At 36.5% G+C, this 13,886-nt stretch overlaps 1 protein-coding gene across 1 annotated transcript in view; it reads right to left on the bottom strand.

Annotated features, from left to right (window-relative positions):
• Nucleotides 1-1,686: 1,686 nt before the first annotated feature.
• LOC311175288 (uncharacterized protein) overlaps nt 1,687-13,886 on the bottom strand; it is a gene marked incomplete at both ends in the record, with an annotated part of 60,466 nt that continues 48,266 nt past the window's right edge. Inside the window, one exon of the mRNA XM_084240185.1 lies at nt 1,687-2,663. Within this exon, the coding sequence (XP_084096311.1) occupies nt 1,687-2,663 (977 nt within the window). The remainder of the gene's footprint in view (nt 2,664-13,886) is intronic.

Genomic DNA, 13,886 nt, shown 5'->3' with positions numbered 1-13,886 from the left:
GATAACAATGTGTCTTCTTATAGCTTCATGGCCTTACATATCTAGTTCCTTTCCCAGATTTGTAAATTTTTCTTCTATAATTTCTTTGGATTTTTTTTTGTTTGTTTCTAAACAAGAAGTGTTTTGTTTTCTTTTGTTTTTCATTTTTGCATAGAACTGCAGATTAGGTCAGAGATGCAGGGTTGTGGGGGTGGGAGGATACACCAGACACAGAGTAGAGCAGAATAGGCAAATTACTGAAATGTACTGCTCAGTGGAGCAGCGGGCTAGACAGGAGAGGTCTGCTTCGTCATATGTGGGTTAGCTACCCTGACTGGGTCAAACTCAGTCCTTTGTGTTGATAGCACTGAGGCATAACCCCTAGACAACCAGGGATGTCCTACTAGTTCTTTCAATAAGCTCTCTAATGTCTTCTTTTTTTCTTCCTATTTATGTTGCCTTTAATAATGGAATCATATCTCTTCATGTGTTTGATCTTTATGTTAGGTACTCACTATACATACACAAATATGCACACACATACACAAAATCTCATTTCATGTATATCCCAAGCCTCTAAGACATCACCATCATTATCACCATAAACATCACCATTATCATTGGATTGCCTGAAGTTTTCATTTGTAATGTGAACACTACATGTAAATAATATATACCATTATCATCCCTAATTATCATAATTTCTTTCTCACTCCTACTTCCAATATGTCAATGGCACCCCATTAAACACAATAATATCAACTGATAGGGGAGTCACTTGGTTACCTCTGAGTTTGTGTTTCTGGGACTCACCCTTCCAAGGGAGATCCAACTTCACCTCATAGGCCTCTCCTCTATGCTCTGAGTGCCAAAAATTACTGGTGTTTCTGAGACCAATCATCCTCATTTACATTCCCTCAAGTACTTCCAATTGGCTAGTCTCTGCATCGCTGATGTGAGAGCCTGCTGCTTGCCATCACCCACGATGATTTATGAGTTTTCTGTAGAGGTTGCACTGCTCAAATCTCATTCAGCCTTATAAAGACATGTGTAAAAATCCTGTAACTAGCATCACACTTGGTGATAAAAACTCAATGCTTTTCTCACAAGAGCAGAAACAAGTCAAGGATGTTCACTCTAAACACTTCTATTCAGCATTGTACTGAATGACCTAGCATGTTCAATAACACAACACATATGAATAAAATGATTCCTTACCAGAATAGAGATAAAATACCTTTATTTTCCTGACAACATGGTCATCTATGAATAAAATACTATTAAATCCATCTGAAAATGAGTAAAAGTAGCAAGTGTATAATGTCAATAAGTGAAAATCTAATTTCTATTTTTAAGAACAAAAATTGTATTGAAACAAAATATACTATTTAAAACAGCATCAAAATTGAAATACTTAGCAATGAAGGTCAGACAAGAAAAGAAAAACAAATAAAAGAGAAACAATATCTGTTCACCAATAACTACATAACATTGCTGAAATTAATTTAATGGGACTTACACAGGATAGGGAAACATATTTCTTTCATAGCTCTCCACTCACAAGAAACAAACAAATTATAATTTAAGAATTATGGTACAGGAATAAAAAACTTTAGTCAATATTTGATGCCTATAGATGCCTGAATTTAAAATATGAAAAAAAGGAAGACGAGGATAACCATTAGTGAAAAAATTTTACCATATTTTTTATGAAATCTTCCTGTAAGTCACAAGCTGTTTGCATACTCTTTTCATTGCTGCCTTCATTTCCTTATTCCTGAATGTATAGATAACTGGATTCAGAAAAGGTGTGACAACTGAATCAAAAATAGCAAGATACTTGTCTATTCGTGAACTGGGATGTGGCCATGTATAGATAAATATGGTTGGACCAAAGAACAAAATGACCACACAGATATGAGCTGACAGGGTGGAAAGAGCCTTGGATGAGCCACCTGAGGAAGTTTTACAAACGGTAAACAGGATGAAAATGTAGGAGATGATGAGTATGAGGAAAGAACCAACACAAATAAACCCACTGTTGGTAGTTACCATAAACTGCAATTTGTAGGTATCTGTACAGGCCAGTCTGAGGAGGCGGGGAAGGTCACAGTAAAAGCTGTCCAATACATTCGGACCACAAAAGGGTAAATTAATAATAAATGCCAGCTGGAACAGTGAGTGACTGACACCAAGGGCCCAGCCAGCAGCCACAAATAAAACGCACATTCGTGGGCTCATGATGGTCAGGTAGTGGAGAGGCTTACATATGGCCACATACCTGTCAAAGGCCATGGCGATGAGCAGCACCATTTCCACACCACCAATGACATGGATGAAGAAGATCTGAGTAATGCAGCCACTAAAGGTGATGACTTTACGCTTCCTGAAAAGGTCATAAAGCATCTTGGGTGAGGCAAGAGAGCAGGTTCCCATGTCAATGAAAGACAGACTGGCAAGTAGGAAGTACATGGGGGAATGTAAGTGAGGATCAATGGTCACAGAAAGCACAATGAGGATGTTCCCAGTTATGCTTGCCACATAGAACACAGTAGTGAACACCAGGAGAAAAAGCTGCAGCTCCCATGAATGGGTGAGTCCCAGTAACACAAACTCAGACACAACTGAGCGATTCACTCCATCCATTGAGCCAGCCAATTCAGGTGCAACTGAAATTATGAAAACTGGGAAAAAGAAAGAAATTGTGATCATTAGAGATGACAATGGAATTAATTATTTACATTGTTCACATTACAAATATGAATGACTGGGTAATCCAATTCTTGACACTTACTAAATAATGATGATGATGGTAATGATGACATAGTGCAACTCCAGAGATTATATCATGATGATATATAGCATTAAATAAGTTAAAATCAACAGGGCAGTTAGGTAAAAATAAAAGTTTCACATGTACCTGTAGCAAACAAACAGAACATATAGAAATCAAAATTCAAAGAGACAGGAAGAATTGATGGAAATAAATTTAATTTTCCAATGGGAAATTATACAGTTAAACAAATTTTATCTGACCATACAATCCCATATCAACACATTTCACTGCTCTTTTGTGGTTATTCCATATTCTTCTCTCATATGAGTTATACGCAAAATGTAGAATTTGGTGGGGGGGGGTATTTGAATGATTGATCAACTCGTAAGGAATGAGAGTTTTCTAAAACATTGAGATGGGTCTTCAAAAATATGAGAAGGAGAAACAAAATATAGAACAGGATGTAGACTGAGGTAAAGGTAGATGAAAATGGGGAATATGAAATATCAAAATCAGGCAAAAGTAGTTAAAGGAAAGGTATAGGCTCCTAATCTGAGAATTTCATTTTCAGAGTACACACAAGTCTTACTATTCCTATTTTTTTTTTTTTGGTTAAAAAAAAAAAACAGATGGCATAAAATTTACCAGTTAACCCTTCTTAATTATAAAGTTCAGTAGTATTAAGTATATTATACTATTGTGAAGGAAATCTACAGAACTTATTCCCCTTGCAAATCTAAAATGCTATAACAATTAAACAAGTCTCCTTTTCCCTGTCACACCAGTCACCACCCTTCTACTACCTATCTATGAATTTGACTACTTTAGAAAACTCGTATCAATATAATCATGCAGTTTTTCTTTTTCTGTGACTGGCTTATTCTTTTAGCATATTATTCTCAATGTTCAGCTACTCGATCTTCCCATTTTTTAAAAGATCTATAACAATCAAATCAAATTCTCCACTGGCCACACAACCCAGTAAAGGTACATCTACAACCTACACCTAGCCCTGTAAGACTTTTATCCAGGTCAAAAATTACCAAAAAATTACAAATATTTGAAATCTCACCCTACGTTCTGCTAAAGCATATGTCTATATTGCCATAAAGCAGTGAAGTGTCTCATTAAGACAAGTGGTGGTAGGGCCTCCCCGGTGGCGCAGCGGTTGAGCGCTGGGTTGCGAAGCTGCCCGCGGCCTCTGCGGCGCCGGTTCGATCCCCGGCTGCTCCCCGGCCACCGGAGGAGGGTCCCACATGGCGCGCAGACCTCTCCTGCCGCCCGCTGCTCCCCTCAGCAGTGTACTTCGGTCCTTCTGCCTGCTCTGCTCCCCGCTCTGGCTCTGGTGAATTCTCTCACCCTCCCGCGCTTCTGACTGTACCCAGTGCATGTATAAACAAAACAAACAAACCAGCAAACAAATAAATAAAGCATGCCTCTATAAAAAAAAACAAAAAACAAAAAGACAAGTGGTGGCAGGATGAAAAAGGATATTCAGTAGTCCATGTGCAGAACAATGAAAAGCCTAGAGGGACAACACCACCAAGATACAGTACAGCTCCAAGGCAATCTTGATTTTATTTAGAATCAGACAGAAAATAAAGATCAAAGAAGCAAGAAGGCAAACAGAAATGTACATGTGTGAGCAGAATACATAACCAGCTGGCCCCAGCCATGTTTGGGAAAATGTGAAAATGTCAAGGAAAGTCTCAGTGTTTATGCTACTCTAACCATAAAATCTAATGCTGTTTCTGCACATGCTATTTACAGCTTGTATAGTTCCGCATACCAAGACTTTTTCCCTGAGAGGTTCCTTATCAGCTTTCCCTGTTTCTGAACACTGAGAGGAACAGAATAGTCAAAGCAAAGAATAATAAAGGCACAGACATAGAAGAGTTGAGACATGATAATCCAGGGTCCACAGTGAATTACATCTGTAAACTGCTTGTATCAGTCCATACTATTAAGATGCTGATGGCCAGCACTTGAAAACATTGAAATATTCACCGTTTTCCTGAACACTGCTTCAATCTCACCCACTCATATCCTTTTATGCCCGAGGGTGTCTCCATCCTTTTCAGTTATTCAGTGCTATAATTTGTAGAACCTGCTCTGATATTTAACATCATACCCACTCTCTGAGTCTGAAAGCAAGGAGACAAGTTGCTTCTGCAAGGACATTTGTACATGTAACCTTTTAATCCATTTGGAAATGAAAAGATGTCAACCTTCAGTAACCTTATAGGAGAGCACCAGAGCTTTCACTTTGGTTTGATCACATGCTTCTAAAGCTGATACTGAAATATTGGTGCCTTTTAAGTTTTGGGCATGTTTTCAGGGATAGCTGGGGTGGAGTGAAGGGGGGTGGAGAGTATTTCATTGCTCTGTGTCAAGATACCCATAATAATCAATTGCTATTGGAGGGTGAGAACTGAAAACTGCTCCTGAAGTTTAACTCTCCTGGAAGTTAGTGGACTAGAGAAGACCAGGTTTACTGTTATTTTCCTTTTACAGACACAGATCCAGAATTTTGGAGAAGAAATTAAAAAATATACATTCCAAGTTTATTATTTCATCTATCCTAACACATCTCCCTAACCAAAAACTTTCAGAACCTCTCACTGTCAGCTGACTCCAGTTTCGGCTCACCACCACTAACATGAGTTTCTCCATGCTAAACCAAAACAAATTATTTTGTTGTCACCTCCTGAGCCAATAAGTTATAGGCTCAACGTACATTCTTTTTATAGTCTCAAAATTTTCAGTTGTAGAATCTGTGAGCCTGGGCTAGGGAATAGGGAATCACATATACTGATCATTGTGGGAACAAGAGAAGAATGAAGAGGTCAAGTGGTATAAAATTCATGGGTGAATAGCAATGCACCAGTGAGAATTCCAGATATACTCAGCAGATGATGAAACAATATGATTGCTGTGTGAGAAAGCATAAGCACTCGGGAAAATAATTGCTACTTTGAGCTAAGAGACAACAGATCCAGGCTAACTATTATTTAGAATTAAAAACACTAAGACCCAAATATAAACTGAATTGCCCATATTCACTCATACCAGAACTGAGAACCACAACCCAGGACTCAAGTTTCCTGATCCAGAATTTATAGATGCTATAGAGAATAAAAGAATAACAATAATCAAAATATAAAATGTGATTTGTGAGTTTAAACTAATATAAAACGCAAGCATTATACAAACTACCACTTGCACTAAATTAATTTGCACAGCAGTAATTAAAACCCGAAAAGTGAAAATTAAATGTTAGAAGTAAACTGTATAAAAATGAGATTCTCAATGATTCATACATTGTGTGTTCACTCTTATTTTGGTACAAAGGAATATTTGTTATCACTATATCATTTCTTCATTTTGTATTCAATTCTCCTCAAAATCAGTAAAAGTTCTCAATTATTTCAAAAAACTTTTCCTGATAATTAAGTCCACAATTGTCACAATTTTTTCTCTAACATCTGTAAGTCACAAATTCAATAAGCACATTGGAAAAATATAAAATGCACATAAAATAGTCATAACATAAAGCAATATACAGATGCACTGGAGGAAATTATTTCTTGAATGTGTGAGAAAAATACAACAGAAAGTCAGTGGAAGGACTACTATTATCTAGACACCAAAGCTTTTAGGAAGAGGATGCATCATGATCTGTCCTTTTAAATATGTGTTGATAAAGACCTTGATCATAAACTACACAGTCATTTGCTATTTGCCATAATGTTTTGATGTTTTCATTCAACTATTACCCAAAGATATAATTAGGTATAACAGCAAGTAATACTTCCAGAATGAGAGGCTGGTTGATAACAGCTCCACAATCCAGAAACCATGAATCTGATGTTCCCCTCTCTCCATTAACTTTCAAAGAGATTGCACTGACAGAGTATTTCTCATCTCAAAATTAATAGGAACCATAATCAATAGTTTCTATCCAGAAGCATCCTACCCTTGGCAACGTTATTTGGGAAGAGGAGAAAAATTTTCTCTCCATACTCATCTTAATTCACCTAATACTTAATTCACCTTAATACTTGAGTTCATGAAATTAGGCAACAATCTGAGAAATACCTGTGAATAGGGAAGAGCAAAAGTAGAAAGAAACATTAAAAATACAAACATGCAAGGAAATGGTAAAATAGATGAGTGGTGCACAATGATAACAAAATGGAGACAGAAAAGAACACAGGTAAACACAAATGGGAAGAGCTCAGATATTTAAGTGTGGTAGATATTAAATAGGAAGATCCTGTTAAGACATCTAACCGAACAATTGAAAAAGCTAACTCAGTACCTGCCCATCCAGAATCACACAATTTTGTGAATATCACGTGGATAAAGAATGAAAAGGGTACTTTTCATAAAACAATGCAAATGTGAATCATCTAAATTATGACTGCTACTCTGATTTGAGCAGTGAGTAGTTTGAGTTCTGAAGTTTATCAAGCCTGTCTTCCCAACTCCAACACTCACTTGCTATAGGAGCAAGGGAAAGTAACTTAACCTCTGTGAGCCTCAGTTTCCCTATTGGTAGAGGAGATAACACCATGACTCTTGCAGGCTATGGTGAGACTAGGTGATGTGATTTATGTAACACATATCCAATGCAGCTACCACTCACATTGTTGGAGCACATAAAGTTGTACCTGATAGACAGTAAGGACAGTTAACTCTTTGTCCCAGTGCTTAGTTCCATGTTTAAAAAAAAAAAAATAACTCTTTACTTCTGAATCCTTTACTTTGAGGTAATTAAGTGGAGCTGGTCAAGTTAGCTTTTCATTACCAGTTAGTGATCAGCAGCTTAACAGCCTTCATTAGAAACATTTCTCATTACAAGCTATTTCTCCTAAGTGGAGACACTGTTCAGGGCTTGTTTTATGCTAAGTTTGTATTCCAACAAATAATAAGGCAGATAATGCCATTTCAATAACCCCCCACTCCCTACAGCAAAGTCATCAATAGATTCTCACAACTATTTTGTAGCTTTTCACAACCACCACACAGGTAATTACATCTGCATAGGGGGACAGTCTTCATGGATATTCCAAAGATTTTGTCTATCTAAATAAAAATTCGTATACATTTGAGTAGGAGGGAAGGTACCACAACAAATACCTGCCTCTCAGGAAATAAGGCTATATTTTCAATACCCACTTAGCATTCTTTAGCCATAACTGTTGCTACTGTGCAAGTGAAAATCACAAAGACAGTTTACACATGCCAAGCAATCAGTTACAGTTTTGTGGCAACTCAGACCAATGTATCCTAATCTGTTTTTCCTAATCTTCTGTACATTATTATTAAATTATTTCACTAACTAAAACTTTATACTGACTATCTTGTGTTAGTGGCATAAAAATACACAATGCCTAGCTGACATTTTCAGTCAACAGCCAAAGGCAAAGGCATTTTCAGTCAACAGCACAGTCATATGCTTAGCATTGCCTGGGTAAAGGGGAAGAACAAGCTGCATCTCTGGTGATCAGAGGAGACAAGGTGGAAAATGTGTCAGTGAGCAGAACTTTTATAAAGAGAAAGTATCATAACATATACAGACAGCATTTTAGCAATCATTTCAAGCAGCTAGTACACTATGAAAAATGGCAGGTAAGATCAAGGAACTCTGGGATAGAGTGCACATTGCTGAAGAACAGTTGGAAAAAAAGTGCGAAAACCAAGACCAGCTTTACCTGATCTCAGGTTCTAATTTACGATGACTGATGACTGTTAATAAAAAAACAGAAGCAAAGATTTAGTTGAAAGTCATGAGACCAGTGCTCCAGGATGAGGCTTCATTTGTCAGTGTGATGAATAAGCTGGAAGGAAGGAACAAAAAAGCGGACACCCCAGATAATAGACTACTGTAGTAAAGTGGATCTGACTTGAGAAAACCACCAAGCAGTCTCCTCCTGAGAACAAAGAAAACCTTGCTCTCTAATATTCTTAAAATTTCATCCCCCTCATCCACCCTTTCTTCCAAGGGAACTAAAAGATTAGCATCATCAAAGATTCAGATATGGACCCTAAACATCAACCAGATCCTACTGAGGATCATCACAAACACACAAAAATATCTGTATCAAAATGGTGTCTCAGTAAACATGGAAGCTAATTGCAGCCCCAAAGGGAAGTGACCAAGTGATGCTGCTGATCTGGGATTGCCAGACAGAGAGCACTTGGCCTGGGGAATTATCAAGTGTGGTTCTGGTTTTCCCAGGGTAGCCAACCAGAGAAGCTGTGGATGAGAAGAAATGAGAGGTTTGAAATTTTCTAAGGATGAAGAAACCTTTTACCATGTTCCACAACTATTTTAAAATGACTTAATATGGAACCCAAGAAAAAGTTAAAATGACCACTTCAATTTTTATATTTTTACAATAGCAAACGAGCCTATGCCTTTGATTCGCAGTGTCATGAATCACAGTTATTTCAATTTTAAAAAAAAAGTACATATTCATTTATAGAATATGAAATATGGAAAAGTACTTTAAAAGCCTTGAGGACAAATACCTGAGTTTTCTTTTAAAAGATTATTTTTAAATGTGACTTTCAGAAATCAATGCGTTTGTATATTATTTTATTCAATCCTCAAACCAGCACTGCAGAGTAAGTACTGCTATCATTACACAATTTCAATTTATTACTAAATCAAATTATATAGGTAATAAAGGTTAGCTTAATATTAAACCCAGAACCAAAAAATCATGTTTTTCCTTTCTACAACATAGCTCTGTAACAAATAATTTGCAATCAAGAGGATCTAAGTAGACACTTCTTATAAAAAGATATATACAAGACCAGCAGGCACAAGAAAATACATTCATCATTTCTTGTTACTTGGGAAATAAAATCAAAACAACAATCTATCCTCTATTACCTCACAACTGAGAGAACGGTTGTTGTCCAAAACATAAGAAATGAGTGTTGTAGAGGATGTGGAAAGAAGGCAACAATTAGGTCCTTCCTGGTGGCCCAGGGGTTAACTCTCATTGCTATCAAGTTATAGCCAGCTCATGCAGCATGAGTTTTATCCTAGCACAGGGAGCTAGCCCACAGATAGCATAGTGTACCTCATGTCTTGCCTGCTGCTCCACTTAGCAGTGTATTTCAGTAGATCCATCTGTTCTGTTTCCCACTGTGTCTCTGGTGAATCCTCTCACACCCTGCACCTCACCTCACCACAGGTCTCTATGCATAAATAAAAATAAATCTTAAAAAAAAAAAAAGGTGGGCCTCCCCGGTGGCGCAGCGGTTGAGCGCTGGGTTGTGAAAATGCCCACAGCCTCTGCAGCACCGGTTTAATCCACTGCCGCTGGGTGAGGGTCCCACATGGCGCGCAGACCTCTCCTGCCGCCCGCTGTTCCCCTCAGCAGTGTACTTCATCAGTCTGCCTGTTCTGCTCTCCGCTCTGGCTCTGGTGAATTCTCTCACCCTCCTTCACTTCTGACTGTACCCCAGTGCTTGTATAAATAAATAAATCTTTCAAAAAAAACAAGGGAACTATCAGGTGATGGAAGGATGAACAAGATATGGTTAATATACATAATGGAATGCTATTCAGCAATAAAGAAATAAAAAAGATGAAAGCCTGCCATTTGCAACATGATGGACCTAGAGATAGGACATTTAGTGAAATAAGTAAGGAAAAAAGACAAACATCAAATGTGTCACTCACATTTGGGATACAGAGAAAATGAACAGATAAACTAAATTTAAAAAATTCAGACATAAAAAATTTGCTCCCAGTTTTCTTAACAATAAGGTGATTTGTTCCTGCATTAAGTGAACATTTGCACACCATTAAAACTTCTCTTTAAATCTCCCATGATCTCTGTTTAAATCTATTAATCAATTCTCAATCCTCTTATTTTTGCTGTGCTGGAATGATTTAAAGTTATTTCCAATCTATCCTCTCTCACCCTACTGTATGGAAAGAAATCAATGTGCAAAGGGGGATAATAAAACCAATTTATAGAGATAAACAAAATTTAAAGAGAAATGGGAGAGAGAAAGCATGAGAAAATCAAGAGAAAAGAAGTGAATGAGAGAGCAAAATCTAACAGGTGAAATCGAGGAAATTCCTGGTATTGGTGAGATTGGATGCACTTGGACATCCAATTACCTGAGTCAATAAATTCAAAACTTACTTTATATTTTCAATTGTGGTAATATATAAAAATTTACCATCATAATCTTAGTTCAGTAGTGCTAAGAATATTCATATTATACAACAGATCTCTTGATCTTTTTCCTCCTTTTTTTATTTTAGCTATTTTGATAGTTTTGCAATGTTTTACACATGGAATTCAAAGTTTTCTGATTAATGCAAAGTACAAAGATAAATACTGGATGGTGTCACACATACGTGATATACACAAAAACCAAACAAAGGGTTAGACAAAGACAAACTCTAAAATCAACCCTTAAAAACTAACCTTTTTTGGCTTTTAAATGGGGTGGGTACAGGAGAGGAACAAGGGTGAAAACAGGAGGGTGGGTACAACACAATGGACCATGGTGGTGGACTATGGGTACTTCAGCAGTGCTAGGGCTAAGGTGAAGATACCTGGGGATGGGGGAGGGGGAGGGTTGTCAAAACACTAGCAAGGATGTAAAATAATGGTACTTTAATAACTAAAAAATGAATTAATTAAAAAATAAAGCAAAGTTACAACTAGACAAAAATTGATGAAATTTAAAATAAGACTTTATATTTTACTCTTGATATCAACAAAGATTTGTAATGAATGATCATATTGGTAGTGGCACTATAGTGAATACACCTCTCAGTAACTGCAAATAGTTTCAGAGAAATTATAATATGAATAAATAATTTTAAATAGCATTATACTTTATTAATTCCAAACATCTGTAGGGAAGTAATCTGAAATGCAGTCAGAGGTATATGCAAGGATCTTCAACTTAGAGTAAAAAAATGAAGTCCATACAGTTAATCAAAGATAGAAGAATAAAAAAATTATAACAAAATAATATAATACAATATTATATATGTATTTAAAATTATTTTTACTCAAACATGTAATTATTTGAGAATTACCAGAATATTTATCAACATCAAGATAAAAATATAGAGACCATTAAATCCCAATTCTGCATACATGTATGTATGCAGGCATAGAAAAGCATTATAATTATTTATATTACTAATAATTATATCCATGTGGTGATTTGATGACTTTTTGTATTTTCATTTCTATTTTCCAAAATAAATGTGAGTATATTTTATTTCATTAGAAGAAAACATAATATTTGACAAAGAAATAAAACAATGGAGGATTTCACACCTGCAGTAAATGAAATTAGTCTCCTTAGAATCAAAGATGTACTTATCAGTATCCTTTTGAACATAAATGACAAAACCACAATTTAAATAAACTTAGGCAAGTGAATGAATGTATTGGCACATCTACACACTCAGTTACTAACTAAACAATAGAGGAAAGAATGAAGGGGAATGTCCAAAACAGGAACCCATAACTTGAATGCCACTAAGCCCCTGTCTTTAAATCAAGCATTTTCTTCTCATATATCTTTTTCATTATTCCAGATTTGATTTCTGACAGGAGGAAATATGGCTGTCAACAGTTTCTATAAATCAGCTCCAAATCCAAGTGGTAGTTGCTCGCTCTCTATTCTCAAGTGCAACATCCTCGGGACAGCTCATATTTGGTCCATGATGGTCTGAGACTCATACCTACACCATTCACCTGTGGCTAGGGTTTGGTTCAGAAACTCAACCTTTGGCCAACCAAGTGACCAGAAAGGTGGTATCTATAAGTCATCTTCTAGTCACAAAACATGGTTACAGCAAGAAAAAGACACTGGGTTGGCAAAACAAGAAATAGGTTGGAAGAGTAAGCATTTCTCTAAATCATCACTCATAAACAATGACCAATGTGGGAACCCCTGCAACTGAACAGCATTTAATCAAGGCAGGAGAAAACCCAGTGAAATTTTGCATTTAAAAATAAAATTACCAAATTCTCGTGATTCTGAATATAAAGGATCTAGATAATAAGCTGATACATATGGACAGATTTCCAAGTGTCCAGGAAAGAAGTTAAAAAAAAAAAGTTAATGAATAACATAAGGATGATGGAAAGCAAAAGAAAAGGCAATTTCTCAACTAATGTAAATAATGAAGTAAATAAGGAAAAGATATGAGACAACAAGAAATGATAAACTGACTATATGTATGAAGTATCAAGATGCATAAGGTTCAGAGCCACATGCACCACGTCTCTACATAAGAATGAGACTTGCTGCTCTTTCCTGCAATGGATATGAATTGAAATTTCTGGATCTTTTTATATAAATCTCTAATTCTGTTAGAATGGAATATATAATATATAAAACATCCCAAGCTAGAATTTTGTTTTCAACAATTTAAATCATGAAAATGACTCAGGAAGAGTCATATCAGCAGATGGAAAAAAAAAAGAACTAGGCTAGATACACATGGAAGAAAGAATGCATCTTTAAGAAAATAGGGGTTGGGCCACCCTCCTCCCCGCCTCAATGATGCAGGCGGTTGAGCACAGCACTGTGAAGCTGTCCACAGCCTCTGCAGCACTGGTTTGATCCCAGCCAGCCAGCAAGGGTCCCACATGGCGTGGCAGACCTCTCCTGTCTCACCCGCGGCTCCATGCAGCAGAATATTTTATCACTGCTTGTTCTGTTCTCCGCTCTGTCTCTGGTGAATCCTCTCACACTCCCGTGCATCTGGCCTGTACCCCAGTTCTTGTATAAATAAATAAATAAATTTTAAAAAACAAAGAAAATAGGGGTTTATATAATTCATAAATTCCGTAGTACATGTGATATATACCAATATTTGCATGTTCTTAAATAATTTTAAGTGAAAAATGCTGGAGTTCAATACTACAAAAGAAAATTAAACATTCCTATTAAAAAAAAAATAGGGGTTATTCAACCTGGAAAATGGTTCAGGAACCACAGGTAAATCATATTAATCATCCAGCATTGTCCATACAAAAGGTTTCTCTGGTTTAGAATTTTATTTTTCCTGATGTGATATCAAGCACATCCTATTACATATATAGGCATTAAGTATCAAAATCTC

This window comes from Talpa europaea (genome assembly GCF_964194135.1).
Source record: "Talpa europaea genome assembly, chromosome: 8".
In the NCBI taxonomy this organism is placed as follows: domain Eukaryota; kingdom Metazoa; phylum Chordata; class Mammalia; order Eulipotyphla; family Talpidae; genus Talpa; species Talpa europaea.
Note: the sequence above shows the minus strand (reverse complement) of the source record. Positions and strands in the feature narration are given on the sequence as shown.